Source organism: Anomaloglossus baeobatrachus, chromosome 10, assembly GCF_048569485.1.
Source record: "Anomaloglossus baeobatrachus isolate aAnoBae1 chromosome 10, aAnoBae1.hap1, whole genome shotgun sequence".
NCBI classification, from domain to species: Eukaryota; Metazoa; Chordata; class Amphibia; order Anura; family Aromobatidae; genus Anomaloglossus; species Anomaloglossus baeobatrachus.
In genome coordinates this window covers 35,721,600-35,743,208 of record NC_134362.1, presented here as the reverse complement: position 1 = coordinate 35,743,208, position 21,609 = coordinate 35,721,600, and the positions used below count along the sequence as shown (strand labels likewise).

At 53.5% G+C, this 21,609-nt stretch overlaps 1 protein-coding gene across 2 annotated transcripts in view; it reads left to right on the top strand.

The window, feature by feature from the left end:
- RIPOR1 (RHO family interacting cell polarization regulator 1) overlaps positions 1–21,609 on the top strand; it is a 173,994-nt gene that overhangs the window by 29,542 nt on the left and 122,843 nt on the right. The window contains exon 1 of one of the 2 annotated variants that reach the window (XM_075325960.1): positions 21,105–21,476. The exons of the other annotated variant lie outside the window; for it this stretch is intronic. Coding sequence (XP_075182075.1) covers positions 21,475–21,476 — 2 coding nt within the window. The 5' untranslated portion in view covers positions 21,105–21,474. Of the gene's footprint in view, positions 1–21,104; positions 21,477–21,609 lie in introns of those variants that run through there. 2 annotated transcript variants of the gene reach the window in all.

The window sequence follows — 21,609 nt, the reverse complement described above, 5'->3', positions numbered from 1 at the left end:
CAATGACTGATAACACCTATATACACAGTACGGTATATAACACAGGCTCCACCATTCACAGTAGGTGATATCACAGGTGATTCTGCTCCACGAAATACCGCTATGTGTGCGTCCGGACCTACTAATCAGAAGATGCGCAGGAGCGGGAGGAGGTCCACCCGACTGTGGTCCGACAGTCATGGTCTACTAATGGGGCCGCAGGTCAACTGCAAAAATACATATGAACTAATGGCAACAATGGGAAAGTTATCACTTTTGTGAACTTTTTTTTACTTTACATGTATTTTAGCTCTAAAAATAATTTTTGCTCTTGGACTTTCTTAGCTGTTTGGAATCGTCTTCGCTTTTAGGCTCTTTATTTTCCTTTACATTAGTGGATATAGAATGAGGTAACTAAGAACTCATCAGTAAGCTTCATTAGTTTGTGACTCTTTTATCTTTATTTTTCTGAGCTGATTTATGACCACATCAAAGTTCATCTCAACTTTCATATAGTCTGTGGTCATAAAGCAGCTAAGAGGAGCTCAAAACGAGCTCACTGATAGATTCTCAGTTGAATCATTCTGCCAGACAATAATTAATAGCACGACACGCAGGCTGTAGAAGGGAAATTGTGTAAAAGTTTTAATGATCTCTGTTGCAAAAAATGATTTTTATTCCACAATACATGCATTTAAGTTTAAAAAAGAGGTCCATATCCTCTAACAAAGTTTTGTGCTTTTTTTTTTTCCTTTTTATTGCCCCTGGTGCAATTGAAAAATAATTAAAAACTATATATTAAGGGGAAAAAATGAAACTTTTCAGGTTGAAAATTATGGACACGCCAAATAGACTTGTAGTAATTTAACTTATAAGCAGAAAAATTATTTATTTTACCTAACTCCTAATACTTAAAAATGAAAAAATAAAATAAATAAATAAATCATTTGCCCGACTGTCATGGTGGCGTTGGGTGCTGTTCAGATTGCAGATTTTGATACTCCGTCCAATGGTTTCTCTGGTGTGTGGGATCAACAGACTCAGGCATCAGCCTGCTGTGTGCTGATTAATAAGCAGGCGAGCAAGAGTTAATCTAGTCTGCTCCTTTGGTTACATGTTGAGGGGAGGCCTATCACATCTGATTCCCTTCTATTTATGCTGGTGGAAGCCTTCCACCTATGCCAGCTATAGTTTATTCTATGTTAGTCTATGAGCTTTTGTGTCCCGCACTTTCTAATGAAAGTTGTCCTCTTTGCTTGGTGTGATTGTGGAGTTTACCCCTGTTGTTTTGTAGCTTCTTTGCTGCTCATTTTTACCTTCCTGATTCTCAAATTGTCTTCAATTTGTGTGTATGCTTGCTGTGTGACAGAGTTTTCCCTTGACTGTGTTTATCTGTGGGTTTAATCACACTCCTGTTCCGTCCCTCCTTAGGAAAGGGGGGAATCAGATCATAACTGGTCAGGAGCAGGGCCAGGAAGGAGACTCAGACCTCTCCACCATCAGGAGTATCACTGAGATTAGGGATAGCATAGGGCCCCTTAGCTTGGGGGAATTCTGTCTCATCCCTCCCTGGGGGGAAGGGGAATCCGATCAGGACTGGTCAGGAGCAGAGCCAGGAAGGAGACTCAGGCCTCTCCACCATGAAGAGTATCCCTGAGATTAGGCATAGCATAGGGCCCCTTAACTTGAGGGACTCCTGTGTCGACCCTCCCTGGGGGAGGGGGAATCAGATCAGGACTAATAAGAATTAGGGTCAAGAAGGAGACTCGGGCCTCTCCACCATCATAAGTATCCCTGAGATTATGGATAGCATAGGGTCCCCTAGCTTGGGGGACTCCTGTCTCATCCCTCCCTGGGGGGGAAGGGGAATCCGATCAGGACTCGTCAGGAGCAGAGCCAGGAAGGAGACTCAGGCCTCTCTACAATCAAGAGTATCCCTGAGATTAGTGATAGCATAGGACCTCCTACCTTGAGGGATAGCATAGGAGCCCTGGTTCCCACTATCCCATTGTCCTCGTGACAGGTACCAGACAAAAGGCTTCCTTATAGAGTCTCCATAAGTCAGCATAATGACTGCCTCTCTACGTGTTGCATTGCTGTGTGCATGGATCCAAAACATACTGATAGGCATTTGAGGACAGATATATACTAAAATAGTTGGCGCTGAGATCTTCAGGCGTATCTCCCAGCTGCCTGCACTCACATTTTATGGGCTAGAAATACTCAGCTGTCGGTTTTTACATTTCTTTGCCTTTATATTTCTTCCCAACAGTGATCCCTTTATGATACCTATATATGTACAGTAAGCAATAGGAAAAAGCTAAACTCAGCATTTTGGAACTTCCAGGTTAAATGATACATTTAGAATATGTCAACAAAATATACATTGGATGTTACATATACAGGGGGGGGATAAGTATTTGATACACTGGAGATTTTGCACATTTTCCCACCTACAATTAATAGAAGAGGTCTGTAATTTTTATGGTAGGTAACTTCAACTGTGTCACATAGTATCCCCCCAAAAAATCCAGAAAATCACATTGTATGATTTTTAAATAATTAATTTGCATTTTATTGCATGAAATAAGTATTTCATCACCAAGCAACAAGAATTCTGGCTCTCACAGACCTGTTATTTTTTTCTCCTACTCTGCCCTCATTACCTGTATTAATTGTACCTGTTTGACCTCATTACCTGTATAAAAGACACCTGTCCACACACTCAATCACACTCCAACCTCTCCACAATCGCCAAGACCAAAGAGTTCTCTAAGGACACCAGGGACAAAATTGTAGACCTGCACAAGGCTGGAATGGGCTATAGGATAATTGGCAAGCAGCTTGGTGAGAAGGCAACAACTGTTGGTGCAATTATTAGTAAATGGAAGAAACACAAGATAACTGTCAATCTTACTCCATGCAAGATCTTGTCTTATGGGGTAAAGATGATTCTGAGAAAGGTCAGGAATCAGCCCAGAACAACACGGAAGGATCTGGACAATGACCTGAAGAGATCTGGGACCACAGTCTCAAAGATTACCGTTAGTAACACACTACGCTGTCATGGATTAAATCCTGTAGGACACGCAAGGTCCCTCTGCTCATGCCAGCACATGTCCAGGCCCTTTTGAAGTTTGCCAATGATCATCTGGATGATCCATGAGAAGGTAATTTGGCCAGATGAGACCAAAATACAACTTTTTGCTATCAACTCCACTCACCGTGTTTGGAGGAGGAAGAAGAAGGCTGAGTACAACCCTGTGAGGTAAATCCGGAGATATGACGATAAATCATGATATTCAAGTATGTCAGGAAGCCCTCTCCTGGTGTCACCCCCCCCCCCCTTTCCTTCACACAACTGGTTTAGCAACAAACTCCATGGCCATGTCCTGTGATATGGAAATTAGGTGGCTTTAGGACAAAGGACACAGGATGACTCCCTGCCGTCACCCTGTAACAAGAGTTGTATCTCATTAGCAAGGCTATGGAGATAGCCAGACAGAACGACTCCAGTAAAAAATGGTTCATATCTCGCAAGCCATATTTCCGATAAATATGGCAACCATAAAAATGGTGTCTCCGCATGTGGACGATGCCGGCACCCCCTTTTTATGGGAGCAGGACATTGGGAAATGCCCCAGGCGTGATATCAGCCAATGGGGAACTGGCAGACAGGTCATGAGTCCCCTCGTTCTGTAGCTAAATTCATAACTGTCACAATGAGAGCATTGGCGTCCGCCTACGACGCTCCCAGGCAAAGTTATGGCCAATATCCCCTTTGCTGGATAATTCTGATCCATGCAGGGGGAGTGGCAGTGCTTCCCTGTGAGGTCATTAAGGTAGGAGGGGACCTGGACTTGCCCAGGTTGATAACCCTACTTCGGCCATTTTCCAGTGTTCTTCTGCTCGGGGGCCTGGTTGGGAAAGACCTGTGAGGGAGTTCCTGGAAACCTGGTCTACAGCGCCCCCCTGTGGCCAGACACACAAGGTAACTGATGTAATTGTATACCTGTTTGTAACCCATGCTTTATCTGTAACTGTACTCTGACATATGTATATTCTGTAGATTCCCTATTGTATATATTGTAGTTTCTAGTGTGCTTTAGGCGATTAAATTATATAATTAATCTTGGGCTGTTCTGTTATCTCGATCTTGAATCCCACGTCTGTGTGTTCGGCTAATAGTTACCGTAAATCGGTTGGTGGCAGCGAGTTGTGCCAAGGATTATTGTGGGGAGGCCAGTGAGATTCGGGGAGAGTTTATATATTCCGCCCGCGGAGGTCGGGGGAATATATACCCTTCTCTCGCCGGGGGCCCTTCAATAATCGGCATAAGTAGTATAGCGGCCTCCTTGCTTATTGTCGGGCAATTCCATAATTGGCCTGACTATAAGAGGGGCGCTAGAGAGCGCGTCACGTGCTCTGTCTGTCGGTCGGGAGGTATAAAGGAGGGGGACGCCCCCTTGCTACCCCCCGATTGTGACGTACTGGTAGCCAGCGCGGGGGATTTCTGAGTGACCCCCCCCCCGGTGGTTTGTGACATATTGGTGGCATAGCGGTGGGATCGAGATAATAGTGTGTGTGAGTGTGAGACCCATACTCCCAGACACTAAAGACTGCCTGCAGCAGCTGTGGCTGCTGGGGTCTTCAGACTAGCTCAACACTAGAGTGTCAGAGTGCAGATACTGTAAGGTGTGTGGAGGCATCAGGTGTCAGTTCTGTGTCAGTGACCAAAAGTCTGCAAGAATGGCTGATGGCACCAGGAGCAGAGCTATGCAACTGGCCAATGCTAAGGCAGGAGCCGAAGAGAGGGAGGACGGTGCTGTGGACAGCAATGAGGAGGTTGCCCACGAGTCCTCCAGGAGCTCGACGCCAGAAAACCGTTCTGCCGAGGACATTGCGCAACCTGGCACTGCTGGACAAGATGAGGAGCAGCTCACCCAAGGTTCCTCAACGAGCCAGATGCCAGCCCTCCGCTCTGAAAGGGACAGTGAATCGCCTAGCTCTGCAGCGTGCCGCAGATCACCACGTGCCATTCCACCGAGCCTGGGAGGCTCGGATAGCCTTCTTCAAATGGCTATGGCCCTTCTCCAGGCTGGAGACCAGAAGGGCTACAAGGAACTCCTGGCAGAGCGCAGGGCAGAGCGGCACGCAGAGCGTGAGGCTGCGGAGCGAGAGCGGCAGGCAGCGCGTGAAGAGCGAGAGCGACAGGCAGACCGTGACTACCAGCTGCAGCTAGCTCAGCTCCGGCCCTCATCAGCCACATGTGACCTTCGAGACACCAAACTTCCAAAGGTCCGTGTTGAGGACTTCCCAGTGCTGGAGAAGGATGGAGACTTGGACTCTTTCTTGACTGCTTTTGAACGGACTTGCTTGCAGCACCATCTGGACAAGGACCAGTGGGCCAAATACCTGACCCCCCGTTTAAGGGGTAAGGCCCTGGATGTCCTTGGGGACTTGCCTGCTGAGGCAGATCAGGGCTACGACACCATCAAGCGGGCCCTGATCCAACAGTACAACCTCACTCCAGAGTCCTACCGCAAGAAGTTCCGGAGCCTACAGAAGGGACCAAAGGACTCCTGGGCTGACCACCGGCGGGCACTTGCCCGAGCTGCCGACCACTGGACCCAAGGCCTGCAGCTTTCCACCGGACCGGAGATCCTGGACTTGTTCATCACGGAGCAACTCTTGTGGAACTGCCCTGAGGATCTCCGCCAGTTCATCCGAGACCAGAAGCCAAAGGGGTCCACGGCTACAGCTGCCCTTGCCGATGACTACACCAACAACCGGGCCCCTGAGGCCAGGAGAGCGGCCACCAGCAGCACCTGGAGAGGGGGTAAGATGAATTCTGCGACTGCCCCACCTGCCCCTAGACTGCAGGGGGTGTCCCCCTCAACTCCCCTCTCCAGGCCCGTGGCGGAACCAAGACGGTGCCACCAGTGCAACCTACCTGGACACTTCAAGGCCATGTGCCCTCAGCGTCCCAAGGCCCCGGCTCCGTCCCCGTCCCAAGGGCCGCCCAAGGTGTATTGTGTGGGTGGGGGTGGTGGTAGGTCCCTGGACAGCTTCCAACCAGTCACCGTCGGCCGGTCTGTGACCATAGGACTGCGAGACAGCGCCTCGGAGGTGACTCTGGTGCGGCCTGAGATGGTGTCCCCCCAAGACTTGATCCCTGGAAAAACCCTCGCTGTCTCCGGGATTGGAGGCATTGACCCGGCGCTGCCTGTTGCTGACATTTATGTGGACTGGGGCGCAGGGCGAGGGGTGAGGGAGGTGGGGGTAACTGATCGGATCCCTGCAAACGTGCTACTTGGGACAGATTTGGGGCAGATAACCTCCCAGTTTGGGCCCCAACCAAGGGCTGAACCTTCAGCCCGTACTGACATGACTCCTAACAATGTTAATGTGTTATCTATGAATGATGTAAGGGAGGAGGGAGTGAACTCTGATATCTCTGCTTGCATAGACACCATAGACACACACACAGCTGCAGCTGTGACAGGGGAGGGGGTCAGAGAAAGGTGTGACAATGCCTCTACAAGTAACCAGCCTGTGAGCTGGGATCTGTTGCCCTCTGCAGGGATAAGCAGAGAGCAGGGTGCTGCAGGGGGAGGACCAGTGTGTGGGGTGGGGGCTACCACAGCAAATGTGGGGTCCCCAGAGATTTCACAGCGGGGTTCTGTTGCTGCAGGAGGGGAACAGGCAGGTGAGATTGGGGCCGGTCCAGGAGCGGAAGTGCTCCCAGGTAAGATCTCGGTGCATGGTTCCCCCACAACCGGGGTGTCAGGAAGCCAGGTAGGTCTGCCTGAACCGGCGACTTGGTCAGGAACGGAGGAGGAGCAGGCACGACCCACGGTCGCAGCGGCTGTGGCCGCTGTCACCCGCAGTGGGAGTGCTGGAAGCCAAGGGGCCTCCCGGAGGTCCGATAGCTCTTCCCCTTCTGACCAAGTGGCAGCCGAGTCAGGTGGAGGCCAGGACACAGGTCCCGGGGTACTGACTGAAGATGTGACAGTCTCGTCGATTCTGGCCACATCTAGTCAGGGGTTTCAGGCAGCGTTAGAAGCTGACGACAGCCTGAAAGCTCTTAAGGAGCAGGCGGCCCAGCCTCCCTCGGACTCGGACCCGGAGCGAGTGGTCTGGGACCAAGGACGGCTGTACCGGGCCACGGTCCAGCAGGGTTCACCGGAGGCGTGGCCCAGGGACCGACAGTTGGTGGTACCCTATCCGTTCCGGACGGAGTTGTTGCGGATCGCACATGAGATTCCGATGGCCGGACACCTAGGGATCGCTAAGACCAAGGCCAGGTTAAACCAGCATTTCTACTGGCCAAAAATGGGGGCCGATGTGGCTGCCTACTGCCGTTCGTGTGAAACCTGTCAGAGAGTGGGGAAGGCGGGGCCACGCCCCAAAGCCCCACTAGTATCTCTGCCAATCATCGATGAGCCTTTCAGGAGGGTGGCTGTGGATCTGGTCGGCCCGCTGGCCATCCCCAGCAGCTCCGGGAAACGCTTCCTACTGACGGTAGTGGACTATGCCACCCGGTACCCAGAAGCAGTGGCCTTGTCGTCCATTCGGGCTGACAAGGTGGCCACCGCATTGCTGGAGATTTTCTCCCGAGTGGGTTTTCCCCCAGGAAATGCTCACTGACCGGGGGACCCAATTCATGTCCCAGCTGATGGAGGCCCTCTGTAAGGAAGTCCAGGTGCGACATCTGGTGGCCAGCCCGTACCATCCACAGACTAATGGCCTGTGCGAGCGGTTCAATGGCACCTTAAAGCAGATGCTTAAGATGTTGGTCGACTCCCATGGGCGTGACTGGGAGCGGTATCTCCCACACCTGTTATTTGCTTACCGGGAGGTTCCACAGGCCTCAACAGGATTCTCACCGTTTGAGCTCCTGTACGGGCGACGTGTGCGGGGCCCCCTGGCTCTGGTGAAAGAGGCTTGGGAAGGGGATTTGGCCACCCCTGGAGTGTCGGTTATCGAGTATGTCATGCGCTTCCGGGACAAAATGCAGGCCTTGACGCAACTGGTACACGACAATATGGCTCAAGCCCAGGCCGATCAGAAGCGTTGGTACGACCAGAACGCTTGTGAGAGGACCTACCAAGTGGGTCAAAAGGTGTGGGTACTGGTCCCCGTACCACAGGACAAGCTTCAGGCAGCCTGGGAAGGCCCATACCTCGTGTACCAGCAGCTCAACCCTGTGACGTACCTGGTCACCCTGGACCCTGCCCGTGGAAGGCGGAAGCCCTTCCATGTGAACATGATGAAGGCACATCATGAGCGGGAGGCATGTGCGCTCCCCGTGTGCAACCTGCCCGAGGAGGGAGAAGCGGAAACCCTCTTGGATATGCTAGCCCAGGTTAGGGCAGGCGGATCCATTGAGGATGTGGAGGTTGGCCACCAGCTCTTGGAGGACCAACGGTCCCCAGCTGTGGGCCACCCTACACCCCTTCCGGGGGTTGTTTACCAACCAGCCCGGAAGGACTGACTTGGCTGTCCATCACGTGGACACTGGGGATCATCCCCCGGTCCGGCGTTCAGCATATCGGGTCTCCCTGGAGGTTGCAGCAACACATGCGCCAGGAGATTGACGAGATGCTGAAGCTGGGGGTGATCCAGGCATCCAACAGCGCTTGGGCCTCGCCTGTAGTCCTCGTCCCTAAGAAGGACCGAACCACTCGGTTCTGCGTGGACTACAGGGGGCTCAATGCGGTCACGGTCGCCGATGCGTACCCAATGCCACGCATCGATGACCTGCTCGATCAGTTGGCCGGGGGCTCAGTACCTGACCATCATGGATCTGAGCCGGGGATATTGGCAGATCCCCCTGACTCGCAAGGCCAGGGAACGCTCTGCCTTTATTACCCCATTTGGACTGTACGAGTCCACGGTGATGCCATTCGGGATGAGGAATGCCCCTGCCACTTTCCAGCGGATGGTCAACACCCTGCTCAAGGGACTTGAAGGGTACGCGGCCGCGTACCTGGATGACATTGCCGTCTTCAGTCCCACCTGGGAGGACCACCTAGAGCATCTAGCACAGGTGCTCAGGCGGATCCACCGGGCAGGTTTGACCATCAAGCCGGGAAAGTGTCAGCTGGCCATGAGCGAGGTCCAGTACCTCGGTCACCGGGTAGGTGGGAGAACACTGAAGCCCGAGCCTGAGAAAGTGGAAGCCATCGCATCCTGGCCCACCCCCAGGACCAAGAAGCAGGTGATGTCCTTCTTGGGGACCGCTGGGTACTATAGGAGGTTTGTTCCATGCTATAGTAGCCTGGCAAAGCCCTTGACGGACCTCACCAAGAAGAAGCTGCCCTCTGCAGTCGATTGGACAATGGACTGCGAGACAGCCTTCCGGGCCCTAAAGGACGCCCTGTCCAGCCCGCCCGTGCTACAGGCAGCCGACTTCACGCGGCCGTTTGTAGTACAGACCGACGCCAGTGACTTCGGCCTCGGTGCGGTGCCCAGCCAGGTGGACTCTGCGAGCCAAGAGCACCCAGTCTTGTACCTGAGCAGGAAGCTGTTACCAAGGGAAGTTGCCTATTCCACGATGGAGAAGGAGTGCCTGGCCATAGTGTGGGCCCTGCAGCGTCTGCAACCCTATCTATACGGGCGCCACTTCATCGTGGAGACGGACCACAATCCCCTCAGCTGGTTGCACACCGTCTCTGGGACGAATGGGCGATTGTTGCGATGGAGCCTTGCGCTCCAGCAATACAACTTCACCATTCGCCACAAAAGGGGCCGTGACCACGGTAACGCAGACGGGCTGTCCCGACAAGGAGAGGTCGCGGACGGGCGCACGGGGGAACACCGGAGTGTGCTGCCCCCTAGCGCCCTCAAAAGGGGGGAGGTGTGAGGTAAATCCGGAGATATGTCGATAAATCATGATATTCAAGTATGTCAGGAAGCCCTCTCCTGGTGTCACCCCCCCCCCCCCCCCCTTTCCTTCACACAACTGGTTTAGCAACAAACTCCATGGCCATGTCCTGTGATATGGAAATTAGGTGGCTTTAGGACAAAGGACACAGGATGACTCCCTGCCGTCACCCTGTAACAAGAGTTGTATCTCATTAGCAAGGCTATGGAGATAGCCAGACAGAACGACTCCAGTAAAAAATGGTTCATATCTCGCAAGCCATATTTCCGATAAATATGGCAACCATAAAAATGGTGTCTCCGCATGTGGACGATGCCGGCACCCCCTTTTTATGGGAGCAGGACATTGGGAAATGCCCCAGGCGTGATATCAGCCAATGGGGAACTGGCAGACAGGTCATGAGTCCCCTCGTTCTGTAGCTAAATTCATAACTGTCACAATGAGAGCATCGGCGTCCGCCTACGACGCTCCCAGGCAAAGTTATGGCCAATATCCCCTTTGCTGGATAATTCTGATCCATGCAGGGGGAGTGGCAGTGCTTCCCTGTGAGGTCACTAAGGTAGGAGGGGACCTGGATCTGCCCAGGTTGATAACCCTACTTCGGCCATTTTCCAGTGTTCTTCTGCTCGGGGGCCTGGTTGGGAAAGACCTGTGAGGGAGTTCCTGGAAACCTGGTCTACAGCGCCCCCCTGTGGCCAGACACACAAGGTAACTGATGTAATTGTATACCTGTTTGTAACCCATGCTTTATCTGTAACTGTACTCTGACATATGTATATTCTGTAGATTCCCTATTGTATATATTGTAGTTTCTAGTGTGCTTTAGGCGATTAAATTATATAATTAATCTTGGGCTGTTCTGTTATCTCGATCTTGAATCCCACGTCCGTGTGTTCGGCTAATAGTTACCGTAAATCGGTTGGTGGCAGCGAGTTGTGCCAAGGATTATTGTGGGGAGGCCAGTGAGATTCGGGGAGAGTTTATATATTCCGCCCGCGGAGGTCGGGGGAATATATACCCTTCTCTCGCCGGGGGCCCTTCAATAATCGGCATAAGTAGTATAGCGGCCTCCTTGCTTATTGTCGGGCAATTCCATAATTGGCCTGACTATAAGAGGGGCGCTAGAGAGCGCGTCACGTGCTCTGTCTGTCGGTCGGGAGGTATAAAGGAGGGGGACGCCCCCTTGCTACCCCCCGATTGTGACGTACTGGTAGCCAGCGCGGGGGATTTCTGAGTGACCCCCCCCCCCGGTGGTTTGTGACAAACCCCAAGAGCACCGTCCCAACCGTGAAGAACGGGGGTAGAAACATCATACTTTGGAGGTGCTTTTCTGTAATGGGGCAGGACCACTGCACCGTATTGAAGGAAGGGAGAATGGATGGGATCATATATCACAGATTTTGGTCAACAACCTTCTTCCATAAGTAAGAACATTGAAGATGGGGGGTGGGTGGGTCTTCCAGCATGACAATAACCCAAAAGACACAGCAAGGCCAACTAAGGAGCGGCTCCGTAAGACGCATTTCATGGTCCTAGCCTGTCTCAAAACCTGAACCCAATTGAAAATCTTTGGAGGAGCTGAAACTCAATGTTGCCCAGTGACAGCCCCTAAATCTGAAAGATCTGGAGAAGATCTGTATGGAGGAGAGACCTGAAAGATCTGGAGAAGATCTGTATGGAGGAGTGACCTGAAAGATCTGGAAAAGATCTGAATGGAGGAGTGACCTGAAAGATCTGGAGAAGATCTGTATGGAGGATTGACCTCAGAGATCTGGAGAAGAACTGTATGGAGGAGTGACCTGAAAGATCTGGAGAAGATCTGTATGGAGAATTGACCTGAGAGATCTGGAGAAGAACTGTACGGAGGAGTGACCTGAAAGATCTGGAGAATATCTGCATGAAGGAGTGATGACCCGAAACACAGCTAGGGCAACTAAGGAGTGGCTCCGTAAGAAGCATTTCAAGGCCCTGGAGTAGCTAGTGTCCAGACCTGAACCCAATAGAAAATCTTTGGAGGGAGCTCAAACTCGATGTTGCCCAATGACAGCCCTGAAACCGGAAAGATCTGTATGGAGGAGTGACTTGAAAGATCTGGAAAAGATCTCTATGGAGGAGTGACCTGAAAGATATAGGGATGATCTGTATGGAGGATTGAACTGAAAGATCTGGGGATGATCTGTATGGAGGAGTGACCTGAAAGATCTGGAGAAGATCTGTATGGAGGAGTGACCTGAAAGATCTAGAGAAGATCTGTATGGAAGAGTGACCTGAAAGATCTGGAGAAGATGATTTGTATGAAGGAGTGACCTGAAAGATCTGGAGAAGATCAGTATGGAGGAGTGACCTGAAAGATCTGGGGAAGATCTTTATGGAGGAGTGACCTGAAAGATCTGGAGAAGATCTGTATGAAGGAGTGACCTGAAAGACCTGGAGAAGATGATCTGTATGGAGGAGTGACCTGAAAGATCTGGAGAAGATGATCTGTATGGAGGAGTGACCTGAAAGATCTGGAGAAGACCTGTATGGAGGAGTGACCAGAAAGATCTGGAGGAGATCTGTATGGAGGATGTGCAGTACCCAGTCGCGGTCACTATATAGTAGATGGAGCTGTGGAGCTCGCACCTGAGTAGTTCCGGCTGATTGGCAGGGGTGCCTCACTTTTTTGTCCATTTTCCTCTTTCCCGTTTTATAAGCACGGATCCTGTGACTATATCCTGAGCGCAGGCCGCGTCCCCGGCTCGGAGCCTTACATTGCTTTGCCTCCCTACATGTGTCACTTGTCATATTGATCCAGCAGATGCCATATGTTCTCTTCTCATCAAGAATAATGGGACTTTTATGGGACAGGAGGCTGCTGGAGAACTGATCATTATTTTTTTTTTAAAGGGAAACCTGACAGCAGGATTTACTTTGATTACAGCAATAGATTTATTTAAGGGAATCTGTCAGCAGGTTTTTAGAAAGATAGGGGCTTTTTGCAGTTTTGATAAAATCCCTGTTTTTTTTTCTGCTGTAAATGTAGCAAATGATGAGCTCTGTATGATCCTGCTCTCTTCACTGATTGGCTGCCTTTTATGTACACTGGCTGACCATGCACAATCAGTGATGGGGGTGGGGTTATACAGATTAGCTAGACTGGTCAAACTGATAAAACACTGATTGTATTGAAACTACAGTAAGGGTCTGTATGACTCTGCCCACATCACTGATTGGCTGCCTTCTGTGTACACTGTTGCATGGTCATCCAGTCAGTGATGGGGGTGGGGTTACACAGATTAGCTGGACTGATCCTGCTGATAAAACACTGATTGTATTGAATTGAAACTACAGTACAATCAGTGATGGGAGTGGGGTTATACAGATTAAATAATAGGATAAAGAGTTGCACACCAGTCACAATGTATAGGGGAATAATGAAAAGCAAAACTGCTATGGGAATGCTAGACTGAAAAATACAATGGACTATCTGAAAAAGTGAAAAACCTGAAAATAGTATATGCATAACTGCTATGAATAATAGGAATGAGAGATGTTTAGCCATTGTATTGATCAATGCAAAGAAGCCCCAAACCAACTCCAAGGTAATCTCTATTTTTGGGGTACTTAACCAACGTGTAACCTCACCTGCAGTTAAAAAACTTGCTCTGTATGTGAAGCAAAGGACCAAGCTATATGTGTGAAATAAGACACAAGGCTATGGGTGGAGTTATGACTAAGGGTTAAACAGATTAGCTGGAGTGGTCATGCTGATAAAACACTGATTGTATTGAATTGAAACTTCAGTAAATTTGTATAATCCAGCCCACATCACTGATTAGATGCCTTCTATGTACTCTGTGCATGGGCAGTCAATCAATGATGGAGGTGGGCTGAGCTGGACTAGTCTTGCTGATAAAACACTGATTGTATTGAAACTACAGTAAGGGACAAATTGCTGGAATCAGGCTCTGAGCCCCGATCTATGCTACTATCATATTAAATAGCCAAAACCTGTTGACAGATTTCTTTTAAAGGGAACTTGTCATCAGTTTGGTGCTGTTTGAATGGCAGGCAGCACATTTCAGTCATAGACACCCTGCGCTGCTGCTTTATACTGCTGAGCTGAACTCCTGCCTATAAAACAGTGGCATATCTGCTATGCACTCAGAAAGATGACCCCAGACCTCAGCCCCATCCAACACCTTCCGGATGAACTGGACCAGAGAGCCTCCCCCCAACATCAGTGTCACCCACAAATGATCTTCTGGATGAAGGGGCAAAAATTCCAAAATCTTGTAGAAATCCTTTCCAAATGAGCTGGAGCCCTTATATTTGCAGAGGGGGCGACTCCATATTAATGTCTGTGGATGTGGAACGCGAGGTCAGAAAACCTCCGGCTCTATAATGGGGAGGGTGTACTTACTTTTGCCAATATCGTGTATTTTATCTGCACATTATTCATTTATTGTGAAACTTTTCCTTTTGCAGTGAGAGGGTCTGTCTGAGGTTTCGGTGACCCCACAGCAGCAGGTCACACAGAGCAGGAAAAGCTAAAAGTGTCCTGTAATGCTTCCGGCTGGAATGTCATAAGAAAGGAAACTGCAAAGATAAGATCTTAAAGACAGAAAATAAAGATAGATGGAAGAAGCCACCACAGACTGGAGAGGAAGGAGCAGAGCCCCGCTAATGCTGCCACAGACTGGAGAGGAAGGAGCAGAGCCCCGCTAATGCTGCCACAGACTGGAGAGGAAGGAGCAGAGCCCCGCTAATGCTGCCACAGACTGGAGAGGAAGGAGCAGAGCCCCGCTAATGCTGCCACAGACTGGAGAGGAAGGAGCAGAGCCTCTGCTAATGCTGCCACAGACTGGAGAGGAAGGAGCAGAGCCTCTGCTAATGCCGCCACAGACTGGAGAGGAAGGAGCAGAGCCCCGTTAATGCCGCCACAGACTGGAGAGGAAGGAGCAGAGCCCCGTTAATGCCGCCACAGACTGGAGAGGAAGGAGCAGAGCCTCTGCTAATGCTGCCACAGACTGGAGAGGAAGGAGCAGAGCCCTGCTAATGCCGCCACAGACTGGAGAGGAAGGAGCAGAGCCCCGCTAATGCCGCCACAGACTGGAGAGGAAGGAGCAGAGCCCTGCTAATGCCGCCACAGACTGGAGAGGAAGGAGCAGAGCCCGCTAATGCCGCCACAGAGTGGAGAGGAAGGGGCAGAGCCTCTGCTAATGCCGCCACAGACTGGAGAGGAAGGAGCAGAGCCCGCTAATGCCGCCACAGACTGGAGAGGAAGGAGCAGAGCCCCTGCTAATGCTGCCACAGACTGGAGAGGAAGGAGCAGAGCCTCTGCTAATGCTGCCACAGACTGGAGAGGAAAGAGCAGAGCCCCGCTAATGCCGCCACAGACTGGAGAGGAAGGAGCAGAGCCCCGCTAATGCCGCTACAGACTGGAGAGGAAGGAGCAGAGCCCCGCTAATGCCGCCACAGACTGGAGAGGAAGGAGCAGAGCCCGCTAATGCTGCCACAGACTGGAGAGGAAAGAGCAGAGCACCGCTAATGCCGCCACAGACTGGAGGGGAAGGAGCAGAGCCCCACTAATGCTGCCACAGACTGGAGAGGAAGGAGCAGAGCCCCACTAATGCCGCCACAGACTGGAGAGGAAGGATCAGAGCCCCGCTAATGCTGCCACAGACTGGAGAGGAAGGCGCAGAGCCCCGCTAATGCTGCCACAGACTGGAGAGGAAGGAGCAGAGCCATTGCTAATGCTGCCACAGACTCGAGAGGAAGGCGCAGAGCCATTGCTAATGCTGCCACAGACTGGAGAGGAAGGAGCAGAGCCCCGCTAATGCCGCCACAGACTGGAGAGGAAGGAGCAGAGCCTCTGCTAATGCTGCCACAGACTGGAGAGGAAAGAGCAGAGCACCGCTAATGCCGCCACAGACTGGAGAGGAAGGATCAGAGCCCCGCTAATGCTGCCACAGACTGGAGAGGAAGGAGCAGAGCCCCGCTAATGCCGCCACAGACTGGAGAGGAAGGAGCAGAGCCCTGCTAATGCCGCCACAGACTGGAGAGGAAGGCGCAGAGCCCTGCTAATGCCGCCACAGACTGGAGAGGAAGGAGCAGAGCCCTGCTAATGCTGCCACAGACTGGAGAGGAAGGAGCAGAGCCATTGCTAATGCTGCCACAGACTGGAGAGGAAGGCGCAGAGCCTCTGCTAATGCCGCCACAGACTGGAGAGGAAGGAGCAGAGCCCCGCTAATGCTGCCACAGACTGGAGAGGAAGGAGCAGAGCCTCTGCTAATGCCGCCACAGACTGGAGAGGAAGGAGCAGAGCCCCGCTAATGCTGCCACAGACTGGAGAGGAAGGAGCAGAGCCCCGCTAATGCCGCCACAGACTGGAGAGGAAGGCGCAGAGCCCCGCTAATGCCGCCGCAGACTGGAGAGGAAGGAGCAGAGCCCTGCTAATGCCGCCACAGACTGGAGAGGAAGGAGCAGAGCCTCTGCTAATGCCGCCGCAGACTGGAGAGGAAGGAGCAGAGCCCCGCTAATGCCGCCACAGACTGGAGAGGAAGGAGCAGAGCCTCTGCTAATGCTGCCGCAGACTGGAGAGGAAGGAGCAGAGCCCCGCTAATGCCGCCACAGACTGGAGAGGAAGGAGCAGAGCCCCGCTAATGACGCCGCAGACTGGAGAGGATCAGAGCCCTGCTAATGCTGCCACAGACTGGAGAGGAAGGCGCAGAGCCCCGCTAATGCCGCCACAGACTGGAGAGGAAGGATCAGAGCCCCGCTAATGCTGCCACAGACTGGAGAGGAAGGATCAGAGCCCCGCTAATGCCGCCACAGACTGGAGAGGAAGGAGCAGAGCCCCGCTAATGCCGCCACAGACTGGAGAGGAAGGAGCAGAGCCCCGCTAATGCTGCCACAGACTGGAGAGGAAGGAGCAGAGCCTCTGCTAATGCCGCCACAGACTGGAGAGGAAGGAGCAGAGCCCCTGCTAATGCTGCCACAGACTGGAGAGGAAGGAGCAGAGCCCCGCTAATGCTGCCACAGACTGGAGAGGAAGGAGCAGAGCCCCGCTAATGCCGCCACAGACTGGAGAGGAAGGCGCAGAGCCCCGCTAATGCCGCCGCAGACTGGAGAGGAAGGAGCAGAGCCCTGCTAATGCCGCCACAGACTGGAGAGGAAGGAGCAGAGCCTCTGCTAATGCCGCCGCAGACTGGAGAGGAAGGAGCAGAGCCCCGCTAATGCCGCCACAGACTGGAGAGGAAGGAGCAGAGCCTCTGCTAATGCTGCCGCAGACTGGAGAGGAAGGAGCAGAGCCCCGCTAATGCCGCCACAGACTGGAGAGGAAGGAGCAGAGCCCCGCTAATGACGCCGCAGACTGGAGAGGATCAGAGCCCTGCTAATGCTGCCACAGACTGGAGAGGAAGGCGCAGAGCCCCGCTAATGCCGCCACAGACTGGAGAGGAAGGATCAGAGCCCCGCTAATGCTGCCACAGACTGGAGAGGAAGGATCAGAGCCCCGCTAATGCCGCCACAGACTGGAGAGGAAGGAGCAGAGCCCCGCTAATGCCGCCACAGACTGGAGAGGAAGGAGCAGAGCCCCGCTAATGCTGCCACAGACTGGAGAGGAAGGAGCAGAGCCTCTGCTAATGCCGCCACAGACTGGAGAGGAAGGAGCAGAGCCCCTGCTAATGCTGCCACAGACTGGAGAGGAAGGAGCAGAGCCCCGCTAATGCTGCCACAGACTGGAGAGGAAGGAGCAGAGCCCCGCTAATGCCGCCACAGACTGGAGAGGAAGGCGCAGAGCCCCGCTAATGCCGCCGCAGACTGGAGAGGAAGGAGCAGAGCCCTGCTAATGCCGCCACAGACTGGAGAGGAAGGAGCAGAGCCTCTGCTAATGCCGCCGCAGACTGGAGAGGAAGGAGCAGAGCCCCGCTAATGCCGCCACAGACTGGAGAGGAAGGAGCAGAGCCTCTGCTAATGCTGCCGCAGACTGGAGAGGAAGGAGCAGAGCCCCGCTAATGCCGCCACAGACTGGAGAGGAAGGAGCAGAGCCCCGCTAATGCCGCCACAGACTGGAGAGGAAGGAGCAGAGCCCTGCTAATGCTGCCACAGACTGGAGAGGAAGGCGCAGAGCCCCGCTAATGCCGCCACAGACTGGAGAGGAAGGATCAGAGCCCCGCTAATGCTGCCACAGACTGGAGAGGAAGGATCAGAGCCCCGCTAATGCTGCCACAGACTGGAGAGGAAGGAGCAGAGCCCCGCTAATGCTGCCACAGACTAGAGAGGAAGGATCAGAGCCCCGCTAATGCCGCCACAGACTGGAGAGGAAGGATCAGAGCCCCGCTAATGCTGCCACAGACTGGAGAGGAAGGAGCAGAGCCCCGCTAATGCCGCCACAGACTGGAGAGGAAGGAGCAGAGCCCCGCTAATGCTGCCACAGACTGGAGAGGAAGGAGCAGAGCCTCTGCTAATGCCGCCACAGACTGGAGAGGAAGGAGCAGAGCCCCGCTAATGCCGCCACAGACTGGAGAGGAAGGAGCAGAGCCCCGCTAATGCTGCCACAGACTGGAGAGGAAGGAGCAGAGCCTCTGCTAATGCCGCCACAGACTGGAGAGGAAGGAGCAGAGCCCCTGCTAATGCCGCCACAGACTGGAGAGGAAGGAGCAGAGCCCCGCTAATGCCGCCACAGACTGGAGAGGAAGGATCAGAGCACCGCTAATGCCGCCACAGACTGGAGAGGAAGGAGCAGAGCCCCTGCTAATGCTGCCACAGACTGGAGAGGAAGGAGCAGAGCCCCGCTAATGCCGCCACAGACTGGAGAGGAAGGAGCAGAGCCCCGCTAATGCCGCCGCAGACTGGAGAGGAAGGAGCAGAGCCCCGCTAATGCCGCCACAGACTGGAGAGGAAGGAGCAGAGCCCCGCTAATGCCACCACAGACTGGAGAGGAAGGAGCAGAGCCTCTGCTAATGCCGCCGCAGACTGGAGAGGAAGGAGCAGAGCCCCGCTAATGCCGCCACAGACTGGAGAGGAAGGAGCAGAGCCCCGCTAATGCCGCCGCAGACTGGAGAGGAAGGAGCAGAGCCCTGCTAATGCTGCCACAGACTGGAGAGGAAGGAGCAGAGCCCTGCAAATGCCGCCACAGACTGGAGAGGAAGGAGCAGAGCCTCTGCTAATGCCGCCGCAGACTGGAGAGGAAGGAGCAGAGCCCTGCAAATGCCGCCACAGACTGGAGAGGAAGGCGCAGAGCCCCGCTAATGCTGCCACAGACTGGAGAGGAAGGAGCAGAGCCCCTGCTAATGCCGCCACAGACTGGAGAGGAAGGAGCAGAGCCCCGCTAATGCCGCCACAGACTGGAGAGGAAGGCGCAGAGCCTCTGCTAATGCTGCCACAGACTGGAGAGGAAGGCGCAGAGCCCCTGCTAATGCCGCCGCAGACTGGAGAGGAAGGCGCAGAGCCCTGCTAATGCCGCCGCAGACTGGAGAGGAAGGAGCAGAGCCCTGCTAATGCTGCCACAGACTGGGGAGGAAGGCGCAGAGCCCCGCTAATGCTGCCACAGACTGGGGAGGAAGGCGCAGAGCCTCTGCTAATGCTGCCACAGACTGGAGAGGAAGGCGCAGAGCCCTGCTAATGCTGCCACAGACTGGGGAGGAAGGAGCAGAGCCTCTGCTAATGCTGCCACAGACTGGAGAGGAAGGCGCAGAGCCCTGCTAATGCTGCCACAGACTGGGGAGGAAGGCGCAGAGCCTCTGCTAATGCTGCCACAGACTGGAGAGGAAGGCGCAGAGCCTCTGCTAATGCTGCCACAGACTGGAGAGGAAGGAGCAGAGCCTCTGCTAATGCCGCCACAGACTGGAGAGGAAGGAGCAGAGCCCCGCTAATGCCGCCACAGACTGGAGAGGAAGTAGCAGAGCACCGCTAATGCCGCTACAGACTGGGGAGGAAGGAGCAGAGCCCCGCTAATGCTGCCACAGACTGGAGAGGAAGGAGCAGAGCCTTTGCTAATGCTGCCGGGAATGTCTATACCCCAGAAGAAGAAAAGCGATTAACCTAATAACGCCCGGTGATGATGATGATGAGCATGGAACTCATGGACTGTCTGAGATGAAGGCTCCAGCCACAACTGTCCTGACACTGAGCGGCCACAGACGCTGCGCCTGCAGCAGGAGCCGCGCAGAGGGTTATTACTCGCATAGTGCCATCATATTCCACAGCGCAGTACAGACATGATCATCACTGTCCCCATTGGGGATCACAATGTAAATTCCCTATCACTGTGTCTTTGGAGTGTAGGAGAAAATCCACGGAGATGAGAAGAACATACAGACTCGTGCAGATGGTGTCCTTGGGGGCATATGAACCCAGGACCCCAGTACTGTAAACCAACAGTGCGCTAACCACTGAGCCACCATGCTGTTCACTGTACAGTGCTAGCCACTGATCCACCGTTCTACCCACTGTATAGTGCTAACCACTGAGCCACTGTGCTGCCCAATGTATAGTGCTAACCACTGATCCACCATCCTGTTCACTGTACAGTGCTAGCCACTGTGCTGTCCACTGTATAGTGCTAACCACTAAGCCACCATGCCGTCCACTGTACAGTGCTAACCACTGATCCACCGTTCTACCCACTGTATAGTGCCAACCACTGATCCACCATGCTGCCCACTGTATAGTGCTAACCACTGAGCCACCATGCTGCCCATTGTGCAGTGCTAACCACTGATCCACCATGCTGTTCACTGTAAAGTGTTAGCTACTGAGCTGGCCCGCTGTATAGAGCTAACCACTGAGCCACCATGCTGCCCATTGTACAGTGCTAATAACTGAGCCACTGTGCCACCCCCTGTACAGTACTAACCACTGACTCACCATGCTGCTCACTGTACAGTGCTAACCACTGAGCAAGTGTACCTCCATCTGTACTGTGCTAACCACCGAGCCACCGTGCCGCCAACTGTACAGTGCAAGCAACTGAGCCACTGTGCTGCACACTGTATAGTACTAACCACTGAGCCACCATGCTGCCCATTGTACAGTGCTAACCACTGAGCCACCGTGCCACCCCCTGTTAAGTGTTAACCACTGAGCCACCATGCCGCCCACTGTACAGTGCTAACCACTTAGCCACCAGACTCCTATTTCATGTTTAAATCCTTCAAAAGTGAGCCCTGGTCACATGACATAGCCGTGTGTGGTCCCTGCTCCCTGCTGACGGGCTCCTTTTAATGAGGTGACGTCACTGAGGAGAGGACAGGAATGGATGTGATGTGATGTCAGCCTCATCCCCTCCTGACGGGAGAAATCACAGGAAGGAGAAAGCAGCAGCAGCAGCGCCTCCCCCCGCCTCTCCCGAGCGACGCAGCTGATGAGCGTTATCCTCCTCCGCTCGGGCTGACAGCACCGCGGGCCCCGGGAACAGGACCACCGGACACCGGACACAGCACCGCCGGGAACAGGACCACCGGAGACCGGACACAGCACCGCCGGGAACAGGACCACCGGAGACCGGACACAGGACCACCGGGCCGCCGGGAACACCACAGGACACCGCCGGCTCATCCGGGCATCCCGGGGATTACTGCACAGCCCGGACCTGCCTTCCTGCAGCTGACCCCGGAGCCGCCATGTAAGAGCCTGTGATTTTCCTGTATTCGGTGAATCTCCCGTGGATTCGGGATAAGCAGCTTTGTGTTCGGTCCCGTCACCATTTAAAGCGGCAGTGCCCAATATATACCCGGCCGGAGGTGCAGGGTTAATGT